The sequence below is a fragment of the Mesoplodon densirostris genome, chromosome 1 (assembly GCF_025265405.1).
Source record: "Mesoplodon densirostris isolate mMesDen1 chromosome 1, mMesDen1 primary haplotype, whole genome shotgun sequence".
NCBI classification, from domain to species: domain Eukaryota; kingdom Metazoa; phylum Chordata; class Mammalia; order Artiodactyla; family Ziphiidae; genus Mesoplodon; species Mesoplodon densirostris.
The window spans coordinates 26,484,209-26,498,402 of record NC_082661.1 but is presented as its reverse complement, the minus strand read 5'-3'; the positions used below and the strand labels follow the sequence as shown (position 1 = coordinate 26,498,402).

The 14,194-nt window shown below is 51.2% G+C and overlaps 1 protein-coding gene across 3 annotated transcripts in view; it reads right to left on the bottom strand.

The window, feature by feature from the left end:
* SH3PXD2A (SH3 and PX domains 2A) overlaps window positions 1-14,194 on the bottom strand; it is a 246,067-nt gene that overhangs the window by 119,299 nt on the left and 112,574 nt on the right. For all 3 annotated transcript variants that reach the window (XM_060099983.1, XM_060099958.1, XM_060099964.1), the window contains one exon: window positions 3,453-3,529. In XM_060099983.1, the coding sequence (XP_059955966.1) occupies window positions 3,453-3,529 (77 nt within the window). The remainder of the gene's footprint in view (window positions 1-3,452; window positions 3,530-14,194) is intronic.

Here is a 14,194-nt window from a genome sequence, read left to right as displayed (position 1 = left end):
GATGGGCTATGGTGGAAAACTCCCACGGTGGGAGGGAGAACGGCTGGGGCTAAGAACCTCCACGAAGTAATAGCCAAAGTTTTCAAATATGGGAATTGGGGCTAAAAATTAATGAGTCTGGGAGATGCAGATGGTGGGGAGGGGAGATCCTTACCCCTTCAGGGCTGACATCCTTGTTAGTCTTGGAGTCCCTTCCCCAGTCTAACTCCAGCCAACTCCTCATCCCACCTACAAAGAGAGGCTTTGATTCTGAAAGCAAGTCTCGCGTGGACAGCAGAATAATAGAAGTGAGCTCGGCTTTTTGGGTAACAAAAAAATTCTAGCTCCACCCACCAGGTAATGGAGACTTGTATAAACGTTGTTACATGGCGGAGGGTATGCTGATTATTCTCAAACACTCTTTCTCACTGCCCTCTACCCCCGGATATTTATTTTATCCCATAGACAAACACGGCAAACATGTATTTCACATGCAGGAATGGGGTAGATGGAGTCATTTATGGGGTAGATTGTTTGTCCGAGCCCCTAAAGTATAGCTCACACTTGTTAGTGAGATGGAAGTCTTCAAATTGTTGAGACCACAGAACCATTAAATATTAACCGCATAACCATGTTGCCCATTAAATTAATTTATGGAGTTACAGAAAAGCGTTTGGAACCCTTCTTGATAGACACCGGCCCTCAAGAGCCACAGAAAACAATCACCTGGCTGGCGCTTGGTAAACTTTCTGTGACGCTCATCCAATCTGCTCCATATATGTTTAAAATTAACACTGAGATCTGGGCTGTGACGCTGCCATCAGGCAGCGGGACTGGCTGGCCGGCGAGGGCAGGGAGCCCTAAGTCTGGGAGGGTCCGCTGCATGGTCAGACTTTCTATATCTGAGTCCTGGCAGAGGAGCTGGCTACTCCGTGCACAAAGCCGGTTTCACAATTTTGGGTGCATTTGAATCCCCAGCAAATCCCAGACTTGGAGCCCATACCTGTCCAGCAGGTCCAAGGAAGATTCTGGCCAGCCCAGCAGAGCTGCATGGGCAGGGTCCTGGAAATAAAACTCCAGAGGTTCCAAGCAGTGTGTCCGAGGACAGGTAGAGACAAGGGAGGGCTGGCCATGGGGTGGACTGCACGTGGCCCTGACCATGAAGTTGGCTGTGGGGGGCAGTGATGCTGAGTGAAAGGTTGGATCTTGAGTGGCACAGACTGGACTGGTGGGCGGTGGGGCTGTGAAGTGCAATGCTGGGCGGCAGTGACCGTGGACTGCAGCTGAACCTATCCCTAATGACCATTCCAAGGTTATTCCAAGGTCTCAGACAATTAGACCACAGATCCCAGCTTTCTAGTTCAGCAGAATTAAAGGTCACTTCTGTACTGCCCTGCCCCCTCTGCCATTCTCAGAGTAAATTATGGCCTGCAAGCTGCCTGGCTGCTTGGTGAACCCATGACATTGCTCCTTGTTGCCTGGCTCTGAGCAGTTCTCATTTGTGCTAATCAGGTTAGGAGGCCCCTCCCCTTGCAGACCCCACTTAAATGGCTCCCCAGTCACCAGGAGCACCACTGGGGCTCCGGAGCCCTCATCCCGAATCAAGGGTCCTGTTCAAAGCCTGATCCCAGGAGATAAGATGTTATCAGTTTCCTGCTCCAGATGACCCAGAAGACGGCATTTCCACAGAGTCCAACTGCAGATGCCTTGGGCTCCATCAGCTCAGGGAGGACAAGGCTGATGTGAACCATAAATCCCAGCTGCAAGAGGCTCCCCCCTGCCCTTTGCCCCTCCTCCATTAGCTTTGCCAATTTGTTTAATAACTGCTTGGGAAAGGAATAAAGAGAAATAAAAGCTCAGGCTGCAGCCATCAATTTAACTAGAAACGGCAAATGCCCTTTAAAGAGAAAAATGAATATTGATCTGAAGAAGAGAAGCTTCTACCTTCAGGAAATTCATCATCGGGGCATCCTTTTACATTAAGGCAGAAAACGTGACCAAGTATGATCTGCATAGCCACGAAATTCAAACTTGGGTTAATGAAGAGTATTTGGCAGTGCTTGTCTCCCCATAGTCTTGGGAACACCAGTTACGAAATTGAGCAACTTGGATCTTATTTAAACATTTTATTGACAAGCATAATGATTCCAAATTATAAAATACTTGTTCAGAAAGGAACCTTATGGTAATAACTCCACATAGGGACAGAACATTTCAGAAGTTACAAACACTGTGACATATATTCTCCTGCTCAACCCCTTGCATGAACCCTGTGAGACAGTTATTTTTACCCTCGTTTTACAGATTAGGAAACTGGGGCTCAGAGAGGTAAAGCAACTTGCCAAGGTCACACAGCTAGTTGGTGGAGCGCTGGGATTTGACCCCAGCTCTTCTCAGTCTAATACCAGCACTCACAACAAAACATCCCCCACTTGCTTCTCAAGATTCTTGAGTCAGACTCCACAGTAGTTTTCACTTCACTAGGAAATTCCATCTCCATTAAAGCCAGTGGTGCCCAGTGGTAACATTAACTTGTTTACGCCTTGTAATAATAATAACAAAAAGCTAGCGTCCACTGAATGTTTCCTCTGTGCAGACACTATGTGCTGCTGCCTTATGCCTGTCAGGTCACTGCATCCTCATGACCACCCTCTGAGGAGGTACTACTCTCCTTCCCGTTGGACGGATGTGGAAACTGAGGCTCCGGGAAGTTCAGTAACTTGCCCAAGTTCACAAAGCCAGCAGGGTTTCAAACCCAGGTGGTCTGGCCATCTGGAGGCCATGTGCCAAGGCCACTAAAGTGGGAGCCTCTCATCCTCACTGCAGGGGCCCCAGGGGGTCCCAGGCTCCAGACAAAGTGGAAAGACAAACAGGCTCTGCTTCATGACCCTGCAGTTGCTGCCAGTCTGCTCTTCAGCACTGACTGTTCTAATGCATGTACGTGCACGTGCCTGCGCGCGCGCGCGTGTGTGTGGTGAGCATTTGCATCTATAAAGATGTATACACGAATATTTGTATCTATCAAGACTTCTGTGAATAAACAAATATGCATTTTGGATGCTACTGAACTCAGGAATGATTCCAAAAATGTCCCAAAGGGAATTCAAAGAAGAGTTCTCCTGTATCCAGCAAAATGCCACACACAGAATCCCTTCAGCAGCGGCCCCTTCACAGAGCTCCCAAGCTGGTGGAAGTGATTTAAAGGAGTGTTTTGTAAACACGGACCCATCATAAAAGGAACAGAGGCTTCAGCTGTGACCCTGGCGGTCCTCATGCCCCAGAGGCGGCTTAGTCACGGGGTGACCCCTCCCCGAGGGACACCCACACCCACCCTTCTGGCCAGGAGACGCCAGGCCTCAGGATGCATCTGCTAGACCACAGCAGAGGGTTTTGTACAGACAACCTTCCTTCACAGATGGATAGACTCTCTGGCAGATGGACCACCCCCTCCCCTGCCCCAGACACACTCTTACCCGGCAGTACTCATCGATGGGCTTCAGCCTCTTCACAGCTACGTCCCGGATGTGGCTTCTCCGGAAGAGGATTTTGCCTGGAAGAGAGATGCTCGTGAGCTGGGTGACTCTGGGTAAAGCTGCCATAGGGACCTGGGACACTATCCTTTCATTCCCTCTCCCTCGGCTTCTCAGCATCTTAGCTGGCCACCAAACACCACCACCTCTGCCTATTGCCAAGGAACAAGAGAGGAGTGGTCACCTCTCCCCGGGGGGCAGGAGGTGCCCCAGGCTGAGGGCCCAGGACTTCTGGGGCAGACGAGGAGCCCCGGAGGCTGCCATCTTGGCCAAATCACCTTGTCTGGGTCTAAAGACAGAATCCATGCCCTGATGTGGATGCATCTCTCAAGTGACCTCACAAATAAATATTAAGGATGGCCCAACCCACCCCTGTGTTTTGTTTCCAGGCCCATCCCTCCTTGAGAAATCGGCATTCATTCCTGCCAGCCTGAAAAGAATTCCTATTCTTAGTTAAGTTGGGTGGCTATTTCCAGGGCAGGCTCAGGCCAATACAAGGGAGCATGGCTGCCCCAGCCTGATTGGCCTCCAGCCATACAGGCCCCTGCAGCTGGGCTGGTGTACCCCTCTACAGGTATGGGCAAGGCTTACGGAAAATGCCAGCCCCCAAACCTTCCCAGGAGGCTCTTCTGAACCAGCCAGATTCAATTATAACAAATAGATCAAAGCACAGTCCTTTTACAATTGGTTAAATTTAAAATCTGAACTCCTTGGTCTGACATTCAATGCCTAACACAGCTGATGTTTCTGTGCCCAGTGGCCACCAATGTCTAGGCCAATGCCTCCTTTTTAGAAACTTGATTGCCGAGCTGGGAGTAATCACCCTCTTTCCAGAACACCCACACATTTTGTCCATTCCTAAGACACTCAACACATTCTGACGTGTATTACAAACATTTGTGAGCCCCTTCCACCAGAAGCCTGTCTGTCTCATCTTAGGGCCCACGGAGCACAGCACGTGGTGAGGTACTCACCTCACAGCTAAAACAGGCATCTATTGTCCAAGACCACCCATTCCCCTCTGGAGAGCCTCCCTCATCCATTCCCTTGTGGGTTCAAATGGGGCCGACCACACCCCCTGGCAACAGTGGTATGCATGTGACCCAGCGTAGCCACCCAGAGTCACAGCAATGGGCTCAGAGATGGGCAAGGGACCCGATCTGGGCCAACGGGTCAGCCCTGAGACTTCTGCGGGTGTCCTCTTCCTCCTACAGTTTTCTCCTACAGCTGCTAAGCTGGCAGGATGAAAGCCTGGAGCTCCTAGTGACCCCCTTTCTTATTGCCTAAGAAGGAAACCAACCAAGAGAAAGGATCTGAACCTGGCACAGAGTAGGTGCTCAATAAATGTTTCTTCTCTCTTCTTCTTCCTTCTTCTTCTTTTTTTTTTTTTTTTGGCTGCCCCATTCAGCTTGTGGGAACTTAGTTCCCTGACCACAGATTGAACCCGCGCCCTCGGCAGTGAAAGCGCAGAGCCCTAACCACTGGACCACCAGGGAATTCCTTCAATAAATGTTTCTTGAATGATTGAAAAGCAGAGCTGAGAGATGGTGGAGGGCAGATGCCTTTGACATCATTTGAGCAGCTGGATGTAGTTGTTCCTGAACCCAGGGTCTACCTGGTACTTTCCACTTATATAAAATAATACAAATTTTTTTTATTGAAACTTGTTGGAGATGGATTTTCATCACTTGCATTAATGGAGTCCTAAATGAGATGACTCCCATTGCAAGTGAACAAATATGTAGACTGCATGTTAATCTACTTAAGCTTCTTCTATCAAGGTCCAAGTGAAGTACTAAGCATTGCCTTGGTTTAGGTTGTTGAAGTGAGTGCAAGTTGTTTATGTGGGAAGTGATCTGGGAAGTACCAGTAGGGGAGTGGGGAAGTAAGGCAGGGCAGGCGAGGAAGTGTCCTCCAGCCAGTTAATCATGGTGGGTGGCGGCAGCTCATTTCTGTTGAGGAACTCGGGGGATCATGTAGAACAGACTGCAGAGGTATCCCAACCAAGGGCGAGGAGGCTGGGGTATTTATCACCAACTCCCTGCTTGTTGTTGAGCTTCTGAGAGCACTGCTTCTTGGGAGCTTCTGGCCGAGTACGCTCCCGTGGCTAGAACAAAGCCCCCAGTTTTCCTGTAAGCAGCCTTTGGCAGGTAGAGGAGAATGGAAAGGGGACCTGGGGGGCCCTGGAAGCAGCTGCTACAGCCATCCCTGACTTCCCCGTCACCACAGGTACTGGTCACCAGTCCTGCTCCAGCCAGACCACGGAGCATCTAACTCATCAAGTTGTGTGTGACTTGCTGAGCATTTGTGTCTCTCATCCCCCTGCACTCAGTGTGAACCAGAGGCCCCTCCTGCAGCTGCTTCTTCCCCTTGGCAACTCTCGCTGCACTCAGCACAAGGCTTTGCAATACAGCAGACGCCCAATAGGCACTTGCTGGTCCGTGCATCTCCCTTCCTCTTCCAGATGCTCCGTCAAGCTCTCCTTCCTCCCTTTCTCACCCAAGCCTGGTAGAGGGGCTGTGTCCCCGGCAGAGGGAGGACACTGCACAGACTGGACAGTGTCATCAAAGATAAATGGGCTCTTCCACATGTTCCTTTTGAAAGGAGATAAAACACGATTTATCAAGACATGGGAGGGACTTCCCTGGTGGCGCAGTGGTTAAGAATCCGCCTGCCAATGCAGAGGACACGGGTTTGAGCCCTGGTCCGGGAAGACCCCACATGCCACAGAGCAGCTAAGCCCATGAGCCACAACTACTGAGCCTGCACTCTACAGCCCGTGATCCACTACTACGGAGCCCACGCGCCTAGAGCCTGTGCTCTGCAACAAAGAAGCCACTGCAATGAGAAGCCCGTGCACCGCAATGAAGAGTAGCCCCCACTTGCCGCAACTAGAGAAAGCCCGCGTGCAGCAATGAAGACCCAACACGGCCAAAAAAAAAAAAAAAAAAAAGACATGGGAGACAGCCACCTTTCCTTAGGGGGAGATGTCACAGATTTGGTATTCTTGGCCTCTTCGCCTCCTACCCTTTTTTGGTTGCCTGTTGCTCTATTGCCTGCGGGCCACAGGAGCATGTGTGTGCAGCCAAGGGAATGGTGTGTGAAATAAACACGTGGTGGGAGGACACCCACTCTCTGGACTGACGAAATGACAGGCGGCCGTGGGGTGGGGTTCTGGGCCTTCTACCTGAGCCAGGTAGCTGTCAGGAGCTGGGGGCCGCCCAGGCCCAGTGACGCCAGCAGCTAAGCTGTATCTCACAAGAACCTGGAGGACTTGCTCAGAGGTAAAGAACCTAGGAGGGACCGGGATCGGGGGGTGGGATGGTGGACCCCAGACCTGGCTCTGCCCTGTGCTTCTTTCAAAGGAGGAAAATGTGACTTATCCACTCCCCCAAAATAGCACTCCTGCCCTTTCTCATCCCGTCAGAGGACAAAAAAGAAAGCAGAGAGATGGGGAGACAAACTAGGTCGCCCGTCCCAGACCCCCATCTCAAGGCTGGCCAAACCTCTTGACTGGGTTTGATATTCATGAGCTATATAGATACAGATACAGACATAGATATTGACACAGATACAGATATCGATACAGATATAGATATACCAGATAGGACTTGATCCAGTTGCAGAGACAGAACTATAGCAAAAAACAAATAGTTAAGGAACAACTAAGGCCTCCAGAGGTGCAGAAGCTTTGAAGGGCGGGCTGGGGTGGGGAGATGGGGAGAGAGGTGGGAGGGCTCCTCACCCAGTTGGCACGGGACCTCCACCCTGCCCCTCAAGCCCACCCTCTGCGGGTGAGGCCGCCATGCCTCCAGGCTGGACACCTCCCATCTCCTCCACAAGGCTTGTGGGTCTGGTGCTCAGGTACAAAGTCAGAGGAGAATTTCTGTACGAGCCATTTGCCAGTTGAGTTTTTGGAATCCCAGCAGGGCTTCTCTCCTCCGCGCTGAAATCCTGGCAGGAGCAACGTTTTCTTTCCTTGGGTCCTTTTGGCACAGAGGCTGCTGGGAGCGGGGCAGGGGGAGGGGGAGACAGGGAAGATCTGGAAGGGATTCTATGGTCTTGACTTCTCTCTTAGGGATCCCAACCGCATTCTGCAAGCCAAACCGGTGACCATATTAAAAGGGAGAGAGAGAAAAGGGAGGAGGAGGAACAACCCCATGAAGGAAGCCGGGACCACAGGGCATTAAAGGCCTCTTGTAAATGTAATTCAGCCCGTTCACGGCAAGGCCAGGCGAGACTCCTGCCAGAGCCTTCAAAGCCATGTCGATGCAGCCCCAGAAATATGATAAGCATCATAAGGAAGATTACACACGGGGCAAGAGACAGACCTCAAGATTAACTCCTTCCTGAAAGCAGAGAAGAGAGCTGTTGAGCCTGACAGGGTCTGACATGTAAGTGGAGGCTCCTCTTCCTGCCATTCTGGGCTGGGCTGAGAGGGTGGGACCAGCAGGGTCCTTGGCTGGAATCCTGGGTTCAAGTCCTGCCTTGGCCACAGGCTGGCTGTGTGACCCTCCACGGGGCCTCTGCATTCTCATCTGGAGACTGAAGGGCCGGGCCTCCGTGGCTGCTCCCTCCGGGAGTCCTAAGATGCTTTTGGGGGTGGGGTTATTGAGAGGGGCAGAGGAGGCGTGAGACAACGGGTAACAGTAGCTAAGTGTTTACTCCTGCCAGGCACAGGCTAAGAGCTTTCCACTGGGTTCTCTGGCTTTATCCTCACCACAACTTTAAAGCAAGTGCTTTTATTGTCCCCACTTTGCCCAGGAGGAGTTGGTGGCTCAGAGAGGTTGAAGGACTTGTCCAAAGTCACACAGCTATTAAATGGCTGAGCTGGGGTTTCAACCTGTGGTTTTGGAGCTCAGATAGTGAGAGGGAGAGAGTTCTTTGGGCTCAGATCACGTAAGGCCGTAAGAACCACTTAGGATTTTCTCATGGGTGTGATGGGAGTATGATTGACATCTCCTCCACGCCAGGTGCTGGGCTGAGGTCTGGGGAGCAAGTGTCTCGAGGGCTGACTGAGAATGAAGCAAGCAATAATCGTGGAGGACGGGACGTGTCAGGGTGAGTGAGATGCATGCAGCCCCCCGAGGTCTCTGCCGACCAGATAGAAGTGAATGAATGAGTGAGGGAATGGATGAGAGTGAACGGGGGAACGAGAGTGAAAGGACCAATGGACCAACAAAGCAGGGTAGGAGAGGTGACCCAGTGTCTAGTGGACTTGGGGAGAAAGAGCTCCCCGAAACAGCAAACCTCCCTGTCCTTTAAAGGGCCCTTCCTGCCCCACCCCCATCCCTGCCCTGGCTGAGCAGGTGCCAGCCCAGCGGGATCAGTGGGATGCTCTCCCTCAGAAGTGGGAGGGCATCACCTGGGGGAGGCCGGCCCTGCCCCACACCCTAATCTGGCCTAACCTTCTCACCATGAGTGTCCACTCTGGGCCAGGACACATAGGTGGGGCACTGACTCGGGAAGGTCCTCATGCTTGAGCGGCAGAGGTGTTTCTCCCTCCTACGCAGGATACTAGGCACTAAATGAAGCATCTTAGTGGCACTTGAGGGGTCTTAGTAGTTGGCATTTGCTTCTAGAGAATGAATTATTTCAAGAAGGTGAGAGATGAGGACATGGCTCCTTCTCACTGGTAGGGAGAAGTGGTTAAAGAAAAGACAGAAACTTCTTTTTTTTTTTTTTGCGGTATGCGGGCCTCTCACTGTTGTGGCCTCTCCCATTGAGGAGCACAGGCTCCGGACGTGCAGGCTCAGCGGCCATGGCTCACAGGCCTAGCTGCTCCGCGGCATGTGGGATCTTCCCGGACTGGGGCACGAACCCACGTCCCCTGCATCGGCAGGCGGACTCTCAACCACTGCGCCACCAGGGAAGCCCAAGACAGAAACTTCTGAGAGCAGTTAACCCCCTAGGCCAGCCACGACCCCAGGTTCCTCCTTGTAAAATGTGGTACCCATGGGGGATTCCTTAAGCAGGAGTCGGGGGCCAGGGGCACAGGAAGAGCCCATCTACCTAGGGAGCTCCCACCGTAGCCATGTAGAGCCTGTAGCAACCTCCAGGAGACAGGCACATGTTCTGACAAATGGGCAAGTACCCACTGTACAGGGCAATAGAGGGCACTGGCTACAGGGGAAATAGGAGAGGGCTGACTTCTTTTGGTCTCTCCAGGCTGATCTATTCTTGGCAGCCTCTCCTCTTCAAAATTCAGAGCATATATGCATGTATATGTCCTCGTATAACTCTCTCTTCCTTGCTTTTTTTGCCACCTGGAATGCCATCCATCCATCCATCCATCCATCCATCCATCCATCACTGTCTCGATGGAGGGCCTGCTCCAGTGTTAAGAACTCTGCAGTGGACGAGACAGGTGAGGGGCCCTGCCCTCAAGGTGTTTACTTTCTAACTGGGGAGGGGATGTGTATGGAAGGGATACAATATACAATGTTCATATCTAGTAAATAGTGTGGTTACACACATATGTCTCCCCCCACCTCTATAAAGAGAATATAACAAGGTGATGGGAAGGGGCGTGCCTGGGGGGTGGGGGAATTCAGCTAGTGGTCAGGGAAGTCTCTGATTTCAGTGGAGTCTCTGAGGAGGAGAAAAGCCAGCCACGCAAAGCTCTGGCGCAAGAGGGCTCAGCCAGAGGCAACCACAGAGCAAAGCTGGAAGGTGGAAAAGAGGCCATGTAGCAGTCTTATAAGCCACAGAAAGGAGTTTGAGTTTTTTTCTAAGAACGCTTGGGCCTACTGACCCAAATCCCTCCCCATCTTAAGGCTCATTTTCCATATCCTCAGGCCTTCTCCATGAAGCCTTCCTTGAATGCCTGCCTTGCCCTCCTCTGCCAGCCTCCTGGACCGCTGGCAGTCACCCCACTCTCGCCCTCCCTCTCCTGCTGTCGTGGAGAATTTGTCAGGGGGCTATCACCCTCAAGGCCCCCTCTCACCTTCCCAGGGGGGTCCCCTGATGCACAGGCCAGCTCCCTCCAGCCACCCTGGCCTCCAAGGACACAGATGCTCCCACCCCTCTCCCTTCAGTGCAGCCCAGGGAGCCTGGAGCATCACAGGGACTCGCCTAAGGTACAGGGAGACCACAGGAGGCCCCGAGGCCCACAGACTGCATGTTGTTCTCCACAAATAACACTCCTGCCCATCTAATTGGATCTGAGGACAAAAAGGAAAGGGGAGTGTATCCGGCTCCCAGGGCTGCCATAGCAAATGACCACCAAGTTGGTGGCTCAAAACAACAGAAATTTATTCTCTCCCAGTTCTGAGGCCAGAAATCTGAAACCAAAGTCGCAGCAGGCCATGCTGCATCTGAAGGCTCTAGGGAACAATCCTTCCTTGACTCTTCCAGCTTCTGGCAGCTCTAGGCATTCCTAGGCTTGCAGCAGCATCACTCCAATCTCTGCCTCTGCCTTCACAGGCCCCCCACCCCATCCCCCAGCCTGGGTCTCAAATCTCCCTCTGCCTTTTTTCGTAAGGACATCTGTCTTTGGGTTGGGTGCCCGCCCTAAATTCAGGATGACCTCATGTCACAATCCTTAACTTAATTACATCTGCAAAACCCCTTTTTCCAAATAAGGTCGTATTCACAGGTTGCAGGGGTTAGGATGTGGACATATCTTTTTGGGGCCACTCTTCAACCCACTATAGAGGTTATGGGAGAGTCCACAGGGCTGACCAGACACCTGAGAGAGTCTTGGATCCCTAACTGGATTGCAGTCACCCTGAGGGAAAGGGATGACTTTCTACACTCCCTTCAGCCCTGGCAATGCCTGGCATGGAGCTGGGTGTAATGAATGTGGGTGTTGCCTGACTCCCTCGGGAGGGATGGGGCACTGTCTGGAGAGAGTGGGTCAAGGGTCTCTGGAGCCCAAGATGGGAGAGACAAGCTGTGAGGATCTGAAAGCTGAGTGAATGGGGGAGAGGGGTCCTCTCTGGCTCTGCAGGCTGATGTGGCACCCAGGGGAGAAGAGACAAATTTCCCAAAGCAACGAAAGGAAAGAAGATGGGAGGGTTACTAGAGGGACACCCCCACTCTACCCAAACCGACATGTATGCTATGGGCTGAATATTTGTGCCCCTCAAAATTCATGGTGAAACCCTAATGCTCACTGTGATGGTAATTAGGAGGTAGAGCCTTTGGGAGGTAATCAGGTCATGAGGGTGGGGCTCTCATGAATGGGATTAGTGCTCTTATAAAAGGGGCCCCACAGAGCTAGCCCCTCTGACATGTGAGTAGACAGCGAGAAGTCGGCAACCTGGAAGAGGGCCCTCACCTGACCACGCTGACAAACCTGATCTCAGACTTCCAGCCTCCAGAACTATGAGAAATACGTTTCTGTTGTTTATAAGCTACCCAGGCTGTGGTATCTTGTGACAGCAGCCTGAACAGACTAAGACAGGGTGACATGACACAGGCAATGCCTGTGGGGAGGAAAAAGGAATAATTAATCTTTTACTCCCCCAGCTCTCTGCAGGCTTACAACCTGGCGGGGGTCCTTGTGTGAAGTGGGTCAGGCCAGCAAACGAACCCTGTGTTCGACTGCCCGGATCGGGTGCCTCAGACTGCTGCGGTGCTGACAGATTGATGAAGACAGATGCTCTTACATAAAGCGCCTTGGGCGTAGGAGGTCCAAGAGAACCTAATGCATGAACCTGCTCGTGGCTGTTCCTTCACCATGAAAAGCAAAAACAAACGTCCCTCCTTCATTTTCATCCCTTTAATTTCAGAGCGGCTGATAGCCAACCCCAACTCCAGGAGTAACCCCAGCAGGCAGGGACCCAAGTTGCTCCAGTGAGAATCATCCTGGGACTTTTGATGGTTTAGAGCATGCAGCTACCTGAAGGGTACACTCTGGGCCCTCAGAATACCCCCCTCAAAAAACAACCAACCAACCTCACAGCCCACTTCTCTGATGCCTCAGGTTATAGAGTCAGAATTTAGTTTCTTCGATGTAAGATTTTGGTTACGATATAGTAACGTCTCCCTGGAGAATGACAGGGGGCCTTGTTAATCATTCAGACCTGAGTATGAACAAGCGTCAGCTTTTCACTGGACAGGTGGGTCTGGTTAGGGGACAGAGCACAGAGGCCTTGAGGGAAGGTAACATGACGGGCGGAAAGGAGAAGAATGGAGAAACAAAGTCAGCCTTTGCTGGCTTCCCAGTTTCCTGCAAGCTGGTCCTGCCCTCCATGTTCAGCTGTCTCCTGACTGTGGCTTGGGGGCAGGCCTCTGCTTGTCTCTCCAGAGCTGCTCCTGAAGCCAGTATGCCACCTCTGCCCTGATGCAGTCTGGGGACAGCAGGCCACCGGCTCACCTGCTTTCAGCCTCTGATGTGGCTGAGATGACATCCCCACTATCGGTGGCCTTGTGCCTGGCTCAGACTGCACTCTGCCACCCAATCCTGCTTCTCACCTGCTACACCTGGCCTTGCTTGCACTTGACCCGGACCAGTAGAGACAAAGGGCCATTTGGGCTGGGGGAAGGCTGGGGTGAAACCCAGATGCTGAGGCTGGAAACAGTAGGCACATGCAGGTTCTGCAAGGACATGGTCCTGATGGGGAAGGTCCACAGCCCAGGGGGTCCTGACTCCATGCCCTGAGTTCTGGCCCCCACGAATCTCTCTCTTCCAAATACGTGCCAAGGCCCTGCCTTGGCTTAGAGTCTAGCATGGTAAGCATCTGTGGGTTTTGCCAGTCAGCATTTGTATTATAGTACCCGAATTTTCTTTTGAGGAACAATCCCTCCTTCATTCTTAGTCTGTATGATTTTAGGAGGGCTCATCTTATCCCAGACTCCTGGAGTTACCAGTCAGTATAGTCCAGCCATGGGCATGTGACCCAAGTTGATCCAATGAGAATCAGTTTGGGACTTTTGGTGGAACCACCAGAAAGAGAAGTGCTCTTTCTACAGGACCTGCTAACTCATAAACTGTAAGCGTCAACTTGCTAGGAAGCATCTTTGCACATTCCCATCACCATTTGGGGAAAGCCTATCTGAGAATGAAGTCACCAGAGAGGAAAGCAAAGCTGAGAGCTAGAGAGACATATGATTTGGTCACCTAGATCCAGCCATGCCTTAAACAATTACCCCTGAAGTTTTCAGTTATGTGAGTCAATACATTTCCTCTCTGCTCTTAAACCAGATCGAGATGGGTCTAGTCTTTGTCACAAGAGGCTCCTGACTAGTAAGTATATCTAGTTCTGCCATTTACTATTGTGTGATATGAGACAAGTCACAACCTATTATTTTTTTTTTACATTTCAAAAATGGGCAGAAAATTTTAATCTACATAATTTCCTGTGTATTGTTCGAGATTTCAAAAGAACATGTTAATTCCCATGTTTATTATAAATATAAAATCTACCCGACCATGCAACACCACACTAAGACCTACTACTCCAACCCAGCCCCACCCCTAGCTCCCTGTATAAAATGTTTTTGGCAATTCCTTATCAGAGTGATGTAGACCTTAAAATAAATTAAAATGGGAATTATGTTGTTAAAAATCTCCTTAATCATAGTGAAAAATGTACAGCCCCAAAGCATCAATAAATTTACCACGGGCTGACTGTATAAGAAGACTATCTAGTCTATGGATCTACTTGATTTTAGTCATTAGATCTGAACTCCTTAAACCTGTAAATTAAAAAAAAAACGAGTATAACTGCCTCTCATAA